General features: G+C 38.2%; 1 protein-coding gene across 3 annotated transcripts; it reads right to left on the bottom strand.

Annotated features, from left to right (window-relative positions):
• Positions 1-2,263: 2,263 nt before the first annotated feature.
• LOC121861867 (gastrula zinc finger protein XlCGF8.2DB-like) lies at positions 2,264-13,750 on the bottom strand. 3 transcript variants are annotated; one of them, XM_042359760.1, is made up of 2 exons: positions 13,622-13,750; positions 2,264-4,518 (listed from the first exon to the last, which is right to left on the bottom strand). In XM_042359760.1, exon 2 carries the CDS (start codon positions 3,827-3,829, stop codon positions 2,729-2,731), a length of 1,101 nt encoding a protein of 366 aa, XP_042215694.1. In that variant the 5' UTR covers positions 3,830-4,518; positions 13,622-13,750; the 3' UTR covers positions 2,264-2,728. The 3 variants fall into 3 exon arrangements, with proteins under 3 accessions (XP_042215694.1, XP_042215695.1, XP_042215696.1); XM_042359761.1 differs by having other exon boundaries at positions 13,556-13,744; XM_042359762.1 differs by having other exon boundaries at positions 13,645-13,743.
• Positions 13,751-14,554: the final 804 nt, after the last annotated feature.

Genomic DNA, 14,554 nt, shown 5'->3' with positions numbered 1-14,554 from the left:
GCCAAGAACCATCCACTCAAAGGTTTTACACAGGCAGCTGGTTAGTGATATGGGACGAAAAGCATCAGACTGTCCTGGTTTCGGTAATGGTACAACAATACTGCTGGTCCATGATGTGGGTATTTGGCCCTCGGCATGACTCATATTGTACAATGGCAATAATGGATTGTCTGGCACACGCCTTAGAAGTCTAACGATGTTGTAGGTGACTCTGTCCTCTCCAGGAGCAGTAGACCTACCTCTGGCGAGGCCAGCGTCAAGCTCCCACTATTGAGGGCGTGGAGGAGGGGTGTGGGTATGGAGGGCGTGGGGGCTGGGGTGTGGGTATGGAGGGTGTGGGGGAGGGGTGTTGGTATGGAGAGCGTGGGGGAGGGGTGTGGGTATGGAAGGCGTGGAGGAGGGGTATAGATACCGTATAGATAGGTTTTAAACTTTACCGTATAAATTTGTGCCTTACACTGATACAGTACCATAATTATGTCATGTGCCGACTCCGGAAAAGTTCCTCATTGAATACTACTGTATCTCCATATTTGAATACAATACAATACATAATAAAATACATGTAGAATTATGTAAAAAAAATTTCTTTATGTCTGTGATGTCTGAGTCACAAGTGGTATGTTTGCTGTGCAGCACGAGGCCTCACTCGTGCACACATGTAGTATTATATTACTCACAAGTCCAGTCAAAAAGGAAAGTGGAAATAATAAAATAAAGTGGTGTTAAATAAATGCCAAGTGTGAAATGTCTCTTGGGACACACGACATCCTGCCAAGTTTTCATTTAAAAGGCCGAGGCTGGTTCCTGTGGAAACAGTCACTCGAGTTGCTAATTTCTACCCGTTTTACTTGATTTTAAACATTATCTACCTTTTACATAAAAAACAAACAAATTAACTTTTTAGTAACCAGGGGGGGAGGGATCTAGGTTTATTATATGGTAACCACATAGAGTTAAGCATGCTCTAAAGTGCAGATAATCATGGTTAACCCACACGGGAATAGAAATAACCATAAATCAGTGATGACAAGGTTTAATGTTGATCTGTTATAAGTATGGATATCTGGATAAGTCCTCCACTTTTAGCTGTTGTTTGTTTTGGTGTCGATTTTGTTTTAATATTCCAAGCACTTAAAATTCTGAGACCTTACTGATTAGTTCTTTTGGATATCTGCCCAATGCTCCCCCTTTCAGTAAATACTTAGTTATTCCACCTTTCCTCCTTAGATGGTGGTAAAGTGTTCTCCTCCCTGAGCCACAAACATGAGAAGACGACCACTGTGGTTGGGTTTGAAAGTGATCAATAAGTGTTACTGTGCACTTACCTTTAATGCAGTCAGCTGAATGCACACGGGGCCTCAATAATTTTTTTAATTAAGCATGGAGACAACATTAATTGGATGAAGCAGATGAGGAGACAGGGCCGTCGTAAGTCGAGGAGAGACTGTATTCATATTTGATTGTGTTATGCATTGATATTCAGTACTGTATTCATTATTGTAATTTGTAGCTTGCCTCATTCAGCTACTATACTTTCTCACTTCTCCACAAAGATTGACTCCACACCTATTTAAATGTGAACTTATTATATTTTGTTGCTTCATTGCAATGAAGAGTACACAGCTGACTCACTCGCTCTTATACGGTAGTGATTTCATGGGCGACGCTGTTAAGTCATTGTGTGACTGTGATTCTTTTAGGCCATGTTGTGGAAGGGGAACACCATAGTTGAACACAATTAATAGAATGGATGACAGTAGCTAATGTGTCTTAAATATGCAGTTGACACATCTTGTGGCGAGACTAAACTTAGTCGTAGTATTACCAGTTAAATCGAGAAAATGACGTATATGCAAACATAATACAGACGAATACGTTAATGGCCTTGCATAAATTACTAAATAGCTTTGTCGGTGGTGTTGTAGTATTTTTTCTTTTCTTCTAAACAAGGCCAATATAATTTGGACAGGCTCAAATTCCAGCTATGTTCGAGGAGACACAGGCAAAAGGAGGCTATCCCACATTTCTCCCAACAGTCACAGGTGAGAGTTGGACCATGGCTCAATATTGAAGAACGACGACTTGAGACAGAAAATAGCCATGTTATGCATTTGCTGGGGGGGAGGAGGAGGAGGAGGAGGAGGAGGTCTAGAAAGCCTGAGCCTCAGATCAGTACTCAAATTTTGAATGACTGTGAAGAAAGAGGAAGTGATGTACACATTATAGTAGATTTTTTTTGGTAGTAGAAATAATATGTTACTGTATTTTATGATGCACTATGTATCATTTTTATTTTTTATTATACAGATTTTGTTTATTTTTGGCATATGAAACATATAGCATAACAAAGGCCATGTTTCACTAAGGATATATGTTGAACAATCTGTTTGAATTTGAAATTCATTTGATTAAGCAAAGTTTGTAAGAGCAGTTAGAAATAAGGAGGTTCTACTGTATTACAAAATTACATAAACAGAACTTTTGCATAAAAAAAAAGGTACTGTACCTGTACAGTTGCCAGAGACCTGCACTTGGGTAGGGAAATGACTGCCACCAATGTGCCCACAAGTCATGTTTGGGATTTCAAAAGGTTTCAATTTTATATCTTTTTGTTTCAATCATAAAATGTAACGATTTTATTCACAAAATGTACATAACATGAAGTTCAGTCTAATAAGAATATCAGTAGCACAAGTACAATACAGTGTATTCAACAAAAACAACTTCAAAATTCTTCCTTAATATAAACTGCTTGTTCCTGGCACTCCATCTTTAAAGATGATTGATCAATTATCTCAGGCCCTGGTGAAGCTTCTGAGAGTGGATCACAATTAGTTTCCATTTTCACTCCTTCAGAAACACACTTTTTCACTCCTTCAGAAACACCCATCTCCACTGTTGGTTGGGATGACAAGCTCAAGTCATGGTGGAAATCCTGGCAGCTTTCACCTTCATTATAATGTGAGTTAGGCACTTGGTGAATCTGGGAACATCTCTCTGTATGTAATGTTAAACTCTCTTTCTCCTTAAAGACTTTCTTGCATCTTACACAGTGAAAGGGTTTTACTTTGTGAACTTTCATGTGTTTTACTACAGAACGTTTTTCAGAGAATCCTCTATGACATTCTGAACACTGGAATGGTTTCTCTCCTGTATGAATTCTCATATGTCTTTTGAGATTAGATTTATCTTGAAAGTCCTTCAAACATTCTGGACACTGATGTGGTTTCTCTTTTCTATGACTTCCCATATGTGCGTCTAAAGAAGATTTATGTAAGAAGTCTTTCAGACACAAAAAACACTGATATGGTTTCTCTCCTGTATGACTTTTTATGTGTACATATAGAGAAGATTTATGTGCAAAGTCTTTCAGACACACAGAACACTGAAAAGGTTTCTCTCCTGTATGACTTCTCATGTGTGCAACTAAAGAAGATTTAAGTGCGAAGTCTTTCAGACACACAGAACACTGATAAGGTTTCTCTCCCGTATGACTTCTCATGTGTGTGACTAAATGACTTTTTCGGGCAAAATCATTCAGACACAGAGAACACTGATAAGGTTTCTCTCCCGTATGAATTCTCATATGTGCAGCTAAAGTACCTCTTCGGGCAAAGTCTGTCAGACACTCAGAACATTGATATGATTTCTCTCCTGTATGAATTCTCATATGGTAATTTAATTTATATTTTTGTGGAAAACCTTTTTGACATTCTGGACACGCAAACAGTTTCTGGTGTAAGTCATCTTTCAAATTTGTTACCTGATGTGAATTTACAGACAATTCTCTGGGAGACTCCGACTGTTCCTCTGAGTGACCTTCCATTATAAAACTGTGTGTATTGTGTTCAAAGGTTTTAGTGACTCTGAACTGGGAAATGGTTTCCTCCTACAGGAGCTATTAATATCTTGTTACTGTTAATTATATTTGAAAAACAACAAACACAACTGAAACAAATCTATTAGTGAATGTAATTTACTGACACTGATGTATTGATGCTGAGATGGGTGGACAGTGGGGAGGCAAGTGTGATGGAAGATCCAGTTTGTGATGTGACTACACCATTATTAATAAGGTTCCTCAATACCTCTTTGATTAAATGTGAAAAATAGTGTAAAGAATGAGTTACACAAATAACTTTAGTTGTCATTAATATATAAATTAACAAACACTGTTTTTGACTTACAACATACACTATAGTAACACTCAACAGGGAAGAGTACAAAAATTATATACTCTTGTTATATGTACAGTTCCTCTGATGATACTCAGGCTGATATACTACAAGTACACTACTTGTGATGGCTGGTTAAATATTACTACAAGTGACAAAAGTATTATGAGGGGGTGAATTTGCACACAAGTTTTTAATTATTTCAACATTGAATAATTTCTTGTATACTTAGAATTCTTTCCTTCAGTTGGTAATACTTGTCTTGCACACTGTTCTCTACAACTGTGCCCAACAATGTTCTCACAATCTACTTCATCTTTTTCCACTGTCCAATTCATATCTGTGGGAAAGAAAGAAAAACATATCAGTGAAATAATCCTAAAAATGACTACAATAACATTAAAAAACTTAAGATAAAAATAGTCACAACCTTCACATAGTCCTCTCGGCCAGCTATACATTAACCTTCACCTCTGACACACTCAACCCAAAATCAAATAGCAAATTCCTATACCTAGGAACAAGGGATCTATGCAATATTGTGTTGATGGGTACAAGAAAATTAAGTTTGGAAACCATCACAACATCAATAACATCCAGCAGCAAAGGTGAGGAAATACAACTCCGCCCCCCCCCACCCACAGGTACAAACTACCGCACAGTATATCATTGATAGTCTTAATAGTAAAAACAATATGGTAGAAAATATATGGACTAAAAAATGGAAATGAAAATCTGGGAATGATCTTGAAATCCCATTTAAAAAATGAGAGGCGAACCAATGCTTGTCGAGTACAAGAGCTCACTGCAGCTCTAGAAGAGAACCATCTTGTTACACTTTGACAACAGCTGACTTAACAACTAGTTCTCAATCATACATGGGTCTCTCAGTCGTCCAACCCTTCTAGCCTGGTGGGGTCAAACATCACTTCTTGGCATGAATATCCTCTTAACTGTTTCAGTCCAATGGAGTCCTATGCAAGTATGAGATACATCATGATTCTTCCCACCCTGTCTCAAGTATCCTGGAACAGTCACAAGCCATATTTCACCTTCAGTTACCAGACAAACACCAAGGTAGAAGGACGTTAACTGGAATGCACATCTGACAGCTGCAAAGGTGATACTGTACTCGTGTCTGGTAGATGAATTTACTTCTAAACATAAATGTACGGCAACATGGGAAGAAATGGACACAAATTTGTTGAGGAGTAATGATATAGAGAATTTTTATACTGTAATGGGGCACAGCAGAATTGACTTCTTAAATATTTTAAATATCTTTACTTATTTCAAAGGTCATTATATACCGCCAGACTGGGGGGTCACTAATGCTAAGGGGGAATACTTAACTCTAATCTTAATTTCTAAGGGTCGCTGCCACCAGACCCCCTCTGGACAGCATGTAGCTCGTTAGGTAGCGTGCAGAGTGGACTAGGCATTGGGATAGGTTTTCCACTGGCCAGATCGATAAGGGGAAAGAAGGGTGAAACCATAACATGTCTTAATTAAATTATTCCTTATAAAGCATACTGGTAAAAAACATACAAATGAATTGGTCTTCCTCGGAAGAACAACGAAAATGTTGGTTACCCAGATGGGCACCAGACGTCTTACATTAATGGCGTGTCATCCACATACTTATTGCATAACAATGTGTGACCACCTTACCTCGGTCATTCCTTCTTACACTATCCCTTAACACATCAGACTGCTCCACCTGTATGGAATATAGCACCGTCGGTTATCATACATAGTAGCACCCTCTCAACACACCCGTTACCCTCCACACCTGCAGGTATGGAACTCCTTGTGACTTTAAGGTATACACAACAGGCACCTCGTTCGCACACCGCCCTCGGTGGGTAAAGACGAGGGCTTCACCCAGAGACGACCGCAGAGTTTCTCAAGCGTTTCCTTATTTGTTCTTACTCATTTGGAGTGGTGTTGGATATCCACCGGTTCACAGAGGATTAGCATAGCTGGGAGTAGTCACCACCTGTTGGGACGCTCATAGGGATAATGGCTGCCGGGCATGGCACCTGAGGTGACGGTAGAACGGAGGGTACTGAGGGCAGTGCTCCGCCGCTCGTCACCACGTAGGCCTACAGTTTCCAATCTTTAATTTTTACTTTTATTTCTTACGGTTCTCACCTGAACACTTTTCGGTATATTGTCACTCATGCCGTATAAACACATATTTTAATCCTAAATTACACACTAAGGTAAGGTCTTGGTTTGCTAGTTCGTGGGTATATTCATTGGGTTATAATATCAACGAGGCACACCCGAGGCGGCCTAGTAATATGTACGTCATTTCAGCCAAAATATTACATTTCCATATTTATTTCTGAGAATACGTATATTCATTCAGTCACAGTTAAGGTAAAATATACTTGTGATGTAATATTTTAATGAAAATACAGTATCGTAGTTTTCTTTTGTTTCAAATTTAATTAACAAAGATTGAGGTTTCAAATGTAATGAACAAAAATTTATGTCCAGTATCTATAAATAAACTTTAATAAATTAATACTTTATGTTTTACATTGTCCTGTGCTACCATACCATGGATTTGGCTACTTTGGGCTTGTTATGATGACGCAAGAGATCTGCCCTGGCAACTGTACCGACATTCACAGCTGGTGGTGCGTTGGTGCATCGTTTCCATTGTTTACTGGTACTTACTGGTAAATATTTTTCAACCTAACGAAACTATTACCCTTTTAGAGGTCGACCCCCAATTTTTTGCCAAATAATTTGGTCTTAAAAACTTGAACTACACACAGATATATAAGGTAAATAAGGACATGGGGGCCAGGTTTTTTGGGGCAGCACATATCTGGATTTTTAACATCCACGGCTATCTCTGTTACGTAACCCTGCGTATGTTAAGGGCCGACTGTACCTTTAATACAGCCTTGAAACCTGGCTCACTCTTCTCCTCTGAGGTAATGTTTGTTCTATCTGGAATTTTCTTCAAAATAATCCAGTCTCATCCACATTAAACACCTGTTCTGGCAGGTAACCCCCTCAGTGATGATGTTTGTATCTCTGAAAGTTTGTAAGTTGATCATTCTTATGTAGAGGAGCACCTGTAGAGATTTAAAAAAAATATCAAGGAAAAAAGTGTTCAAAACACATTGAAAACCATTAGAAAACAAACCCTAATCAATCTAACTTTACCTAAATGGGGAGCTACCCAGTCATTCGATGTTCTGTGTGTGTACCGCTACGTACGAACATACATAATAAAATGTTAAATACCTCACTTAAACGTAATTTGCACCAAAAATGCCATTGAAGAAAAGTCTTAGAATTATCAAAACTACCGATTGCAACCATAAAATTCTCGAGATGGTGTAGAGGCAACAATATCTGCTCCTTGGAATAATCAGAACACATAGTTCACAAAAATTATAATAATAAAATATGCCTTGGGATAACAATGCAGCACAGGACTAAAGTAGTAGTAGTATCCTGGTGAAGATTATCCCTGCTGGGATTTATTGCCAGGCTCTGCCCACATCTATGCGTTGACTCTATTGAGGCGGCTCTTGAACTGGTTAACGGATGTTGCTTGAACTACCTACTGATCCAGATTATTCCATTTGTCCACTGCTCGTTGAACATATCTTCTTTTTTCTTTGTTTGTTCTTTTCTTTTGTGTTTGTGTCCTCTCAAGTTTCCTTGATATATTCAGGTTTAAACTCTACCTATATTTTCATAATCATCCATTATCTTGTATGGCTCAATTAAGTCTCCTCTACTCCTTCTCCCTTCCAAAGTGGTTAATACCAATTTTACCAGTCTTTCATTATAAGACAGATCAGTCAGTGATGGTACAATTTTGGTTGCTCTTCTCTGCACTTGCTCAATACTATCAACCTCACCTCTGTGATACAGTGCCTTCTTTTTTAACTGTTTTGTCACCCACTTTGTTCCACCACATTGGTTTGTTTTTATTAGCATAATTCTAACACTTTTTCGGTATTTATTGGATTATAATACAGTATTCAACATATTATTACTGAAAATCTTCCACTTTTCATCAATAAGATTTATATTTAAGTCATACATTTCAGTCCAATCCTGAATCCCTAAAGCATTCCTGAGCTCTTGAAATCTACCATTGTTGAAATCATAACTGAATCTCACAACATGTCAGTACAGCATGGTTACTAGTGGCTCCTCATTCAATATTTAATACTTCAACATTTACATCTACAGTAAGTAGATCTAGTACACTGGGTTCTTTTTCTCCTGTTTTCCTCAATGATGTGTTTTATTGTAAGTCCCTTAACAGATCCCAAAATACTGTACACTTGAAAAAGAGTTTTCAATATCATTAACAATGAGTGTTCAGTTAATATGGGGTAAATTAAAATCTCCAAATAATATTAAGTTTCTTCGTGCAATATTTGATGCTCTTATCATCTGCACTAGTTTATCGTTCATCTCTGCTCCTCTACCGTCCTTTCTGTTAATAACTCCAGCAAAATTTTCACATCCTCACATTTAATCCAGCACCATAATGCAACCTTCACTACTCTGTTAATAAGTTCTTTAAGATATATGACTATTCTGCTTCTTATTTCCTGACTATTTTTGTATACAGTGAACCCTCACTTTACGCTGTTAATGTAACCCGGAGGGTCCCGCGTAAAGTGAGAAATGCGTAAAGTGAATAACATAACATATGGGATTAATTGAAATGGAGTCCGGGCCGATCCCCAAATTCCACTTTTTGACGACACACAACTATGTTGTAGTAAAAATATTATCTTAACTTTATGATGGTATGCACACACAATTAATAATTAAGAGAAATATCAATAATATTAGGTTTTTAACACTTACATTAGTAGAAAAAATGGCTGGGCACACGGGGATGGGCGGTTGGTTCCGAGGCAGAGGGCAGATTATTGGCCCTCACCTGTGTCACTTGTATCAATTGTATCACTATCCACCACAGAGGCTTGCAGGGCCTCTTTGTCAAACTCCCCAAAGTCCATATAAGTCCATATCCTCACCATAATTATCACTATCACTGACTTGGGCCGGCTGTGGTGGGTGGCGGGTGAAGAACTGGTAATGTTTTGATGACTGGGCGACCTTGTGCGCACCATGTTCGCGCAGCTTACACAACATGGCGGATGGCGGGAGGTTTGGATCCAAAAATGGTGCGGCTCGCCAGCCGCTCTCCACGTAAAGGGGTACACGCACCGCGGAATGTGAGCATCCTGGGTTCCGGCAGGGCACCGCGTAAACGTGGAAACGCGGAATGTGGGACCGCGTAAAGTGAGGGTTAAATGTATAGGATTTATATATATGTCCTGGAATTATATAATTTATTGGTGATTTACAGTCCTGTATCCAAGTTTCAGTTACAAATATTACTGTACTGTATATCTGGGTCTGCACTACTTACTCTAACCTTCAGCTCAACACAACGATTCTATATATATGTACTGTACATACATCTCAAGTTTTCAACTATAAAGCAAGGTTTATTTACACTTAATCTCAAATCTGAGTTAGAATTAAAGTTTTTCTCGGTTAATATTTAGAAGTTGCCACCAGCTAACTGAATATTGAGTCATATATGGTGAGATAGAGAAAAAATATAAAAATAATGTATCTACAGTGATCCCTCGGTTAACGAACGCCTCGGTTAACGAATTACCTTCCATAAGAATCTTCAATTCGGTTAACGAAAAAATTCGGTTAACGAATTCCTTACGAATTCTTCTCAACATGTTTTCGCTTGCTCACAGATGGAAAATTTAGTCCGCCAATACAGTAATCGGTTCTGGGGCTTAAATTCGTTCCCATTTGAGTAAATATCAAGAAGGTTGAGTGCTAAGTGAGTTCTGCAACAAACTTGCTGAGCCCCTGAAAATTCTGTTCTGTAAATGCCTAGATGAGCAAAAGGTCCCCAGTGACTGGAAAATGGCTTATGAGAGTCCTAACTTCAAGAAGGGCGATCGTCACTCCACGAATAACTATAGACTGGTGAGCCTGACCAGCATAATACGTAAAGTAATTGAGAGCATTATAAGAGATGCCACGATGGAACACCTACGAAACAACCTTGTAAAGGATTGCCAACACGGTTTTATGCTTAACACTATTACTCAAGGTAATGGATGTTTGGACGCAAATTCTGGAACGGGGGTAATATCGACAATTTATACCTAGATTTTGCCAAGGCTTTCAACAGTATACCCAATGAAAAGGCTGAAAATTAAACTGGAAGGGTATGGAATTCGGGGAAATGTTCTAGCGTGGATCAAAAAATTGTGAGGGGTAACTTTTTCGGAGAGAGAGTTGTAAACTCTTGGCACAATCTGCCAGAGTGTTGTGACGGCAACGAGTGTGAGCTCTTTCAAGACCAGACTTGACCAACACTGGAGCAGGTTCATATATATTCAGGAGCCAGTGCATGCTCAGTAGTTGCCCAAGTGGCTAACGAGCTGATCAGTGGTGAAGAGGATAAAAGGGGAAAAAAAGGAAAAAGGATAATATTTGGCCAATCAGCGTGAATGCTGATGTGACATAATACTCGTGTGCTAATCAGCATTCACAGGCAGTTGGAAGATGGTGTCTATGTGAGATGGATGTACATTGGCTGGCTGGTGCATTATTCCTGCATACAGTATTTTGGACAATGAAGCAACAGCCAATGTCATTTTTAGGGTTCAGAGTGCTCTTGTTTCATCTGTAAAGTATCCAAGATGTAATTCAGTGTTAGTACCTTGTAGATCACCATGCATGGTACTGTGATAAGAGACAGACAAGACACCACTTCCTCATTCAAGTCACATCACTCTTTCCTCCTGTATCTCTTACTGAAGGTAAATTTCTTACACACTAGGCCAGGGTTAGGTTAGATTATGTAGGTTAGGTTTTTACAATGTTTTGTCGGCCAAATATTATAAAATAAAAGTTAAAATAACTCCAAAACCAAAAAATTTCAGACAGAAATGTAAGAATAAATTATTTATATTTTTTCTATCTCATATGACTTAATATTCCATTAGGTAGTGGCAACTTCTGGTAAATTTTTACAAGTGGACAGGCATGGATTTTTTGTTGATCAATGTGTTCTTCCGATGGCTTAAACTTTTGTTCTATGACGTTTCCCTCGCAAATGATTTAAAATTACTTAACCTAACTTCCTAACCTGGCCCCCCCCCAGGTCCCCTGGTATATTTAAGTCACTTGTGAGGGAAAAGTCGGTATTATTTTACTCTCGGACATAATGCCCCAGAAAGTTATAAACTACTGAAACATTTACATCTCGCGATTCTGACCATTTTGAATCCCATATACTGTATAACAGGCGGAAATAGATAATAGCGACACAATTGAATTCAATTATTTTAATAATTTTCAGTCCTTGTCTGTGAAGAGATGCTATCGGCACATCAAGCATGCTCAATGTTGACCGGCGTCGTCCAGTCATAACCAATGAGGTATCGATATCTTCACGCGAATTTTTTTCAACCAATCACATCTGATTTTTTCAAAGGATGCAGCTTGAGTAATTTCATCGACCAGTCTCACAATGGCCTTGGTGGAGGTTAGTTCTCGTTTGTGCTCCTATGATTATTTTAAGTTTATTGCCAAGTTTTACGAGAGACGATCATTCTATCCAATTCTTACGTATCCCTGGTCCTTCCAGTTCTAACTAAGGTATTGTAGTTTGGACATGGCGTGCCCCAAAGTTTTTAACTACTGAAACATTTAGGTCTGTTTAAGCTAGGCCTCCCGCCCCCGGCTAGGAGTCAGGTTAGGCTTACCGGGAGTCTGGGAGCAGAGTCCCCGGCTAGGAGTTAGGTTAGGTTTTGTTAGGTCAGATGACTCTTTTTCGTTTTCTCCCTCACCCAAAAAACCCCGATTTCTCAGGCTCTCCCCCATTATTGATGGGGGAGTTGGGGGGGCAAAAACTAGCAATTTCCGCCAAAAATGAAGGTGATTTGTTTATAACACACCAATATACACTGGGAAAACATATTGGTCAACCCCAAGGGACTTATGTCCTAAAGTAAAAATTTACCGAAATGTCATAGAAGTGTCTTAACATTGTCTAAACCATCGGAAAAATACATGGTTGTCCACTTGTAAAAATTTACCCAACTTCTAAATATTAACCTTTTTCTTATTTGTATTTTGCATACGTACACCTTTGAAAACTTTTATTTTGGTATTTTTGAGTTTAAACAATCCACATTCCTACCACTAATCTATTATCATATTCTAATAAGACGTCTAATTATAAGATCATTTTCATCTATTACATTACCGTCGCAGATGTATAATAACGGAGATGGCATATCCAAAATTTTCTCTATTTTCTTCCATTAATCTTCCGCCATTATCACCTACCTCACCTCTCACACTGCGTGTCTCCTGCGTGTCACCTTGATTAATCGTCACGTGCAGGCGTTCCCGTACACGTCAAGCGACCAACCCAAAGTGTTTTTTTCCCAACCGATTAAAATGATTTGTGGTTTAATGCGCTTTATTTTTGGCCCAATCAAAATCGATTTTTATTTTGGGTCTCATATTTCGGAATTCAACTTCATTTCCAACCATGGAAGTCTGCAATGGGTGTCACTTCAATTATATGGAGCTGATTGAGAGTTTTGGGGAAAAAACAAAGAAACTATAGAATTTTTTCGATCGCATGGTGTTCTTCCAACCTCAGTAAAGTGTCTTAAGTGCAAGGCTGAATGTAAATAACGCAAGGAACAACATATGTGGCGTTGTGTAAGAATCTCAGAATCCAACGACGAACAAGAACCAGTCCAATAAGGTAAGAAATAGGTGATTCCATCATATGGTGAGAGTCAGTTATGTTAGGTTAGGTTTGGTTTTGGTTTTTCTAGTGTTTTTGGTGTATTTTGCCATGATTTTTTTCCAGAAAACGTCCAACGAAAAAAATTCGAAAAAAACACTAATTTTTACCAGAAATGAAGGTCATATTCGGTCTAAACACACACAAATACACTAGAAAAATATATTTTTGACTTTCTAACAGAGTGGGAGGTGGAAGTGCAAATTTACCTTTATTTTTATTTCTGTGACTATTACATTATTTTCATACTGACATTTCCTTGCTCCTCTAACATTGCTCATGAGATGTTTGCCTTTCCCCCTCAGACGGCCCATATTGTTCATCTCCTGGGTCACACGAGCACTTTTCTTGTTATCAATGGACACATTACCCAGTGTTACATCACATAGTATATAAACACACAAGAATCTTATCAACAAGAGACAGAAAATAAAACTTGATAAAATAATTTCATTAGTTTCCCTAAATGGCTTCAACTAGCAACTAGGTTTGACCCATTATTTCTGATACTTACTGTAATATACATTTACCAATACTTCATCTATTCAATAATTCATTACTGATGTCAGTGTATATATACCTTATCGATATGTAGGGTGATACCATTATATGTTATGGAGGTAAAACAGAAGACGAAGAGCAGCCTGCAGCGTTTGTTGTTGTGGCCATTGTGCCAGTTCTTCTCTCAACTTCCAGTCACACCCAGTGTTGCCAGTTCCTCTGAGTCCTCTTCTGCCAAACTTCCCTAGATGAGCCCTCAAAAATTACCTTTTTGTATCAAAGTTTCCTAGGTGTATATATATATATATATATATATATATATATATATATATATATATATATATATATATATATATATATATATATATATATATATATATATATATATATATATATATATATGTATATATATATATATATATATATATGTGTGTGTGTGTGTGTGTGTTTCACCAACTGAATGTATGAAGTAAAAATCTTCACCACTAATGTTATTTGAACCTGTCCATCTTATTTCACCTAATGCCAGAATGTTCCACTACAATCATTTCATCTCCTTACAAACATTTGTATAATTACCAGCCTAATATAATGTCCTTACATTCCCTGTTCCAATCTTGATGTTGTGCTTGTTCATTCTTAAGCCTTCTGTAGTTGTGTTTGGTGTTCAAAACATTGTTTTGCTCGGACAGTACTTGGTAGTCCTGGGTGGCTCACTGCGGTTGGACCTTAGGTCAAGGATTTACCCCGGGGTGCTCCTGCTTAACACAATTACTCAAGGTACTGAATATTTGGACCCATATTCTGGAACAGGGTGCCAAGACTTTAGACAGTGTAACCCCATGAAAGGCTGAAAATTAAACTGAAAGGGTACGGAATTCTGGGAAATGTCCTCGCGTGGATAAAAGACTTTCTACATGACCGCAAGCAGTCTTGCAACAAATGACCATGTATTTCAGTATATTTTATTTCGAAGATTATGTACTTTTACTTTCACTTTTATCCTCTTCAC

Source organism: Homarus americanus, unplaced genomic scaffold (genome assembly GCF_018991925.1).
Source record: "Homarus americanus isolate GMGI-L3 unplaced genomic scaffold, GMGI_Hamer_2.0 scaffold38426, whole genome shotgun sequence".
NCBI classification, from domain to species: Eukaryota; Metazoa; Arthropoda; class Malacostraca; order Decapoda; family Nephropidae; genus Homarus; species Homarus americanus.
Note: the sequence above shows the minus strand (reverse complement) of the source record. Positions and strands in the feature narration are given on the sequence as shown.

Bases quoted from the DNA above. Each gene is read 5' to 3' on its own strand.
- LOC121861867 (XM_042359760.1), bottom strand. From the start codon at position 3,829: ATGGAAGGTCACTCAGAGGAACAGTCGGAGTCTCCCAGAGAATTGTCT.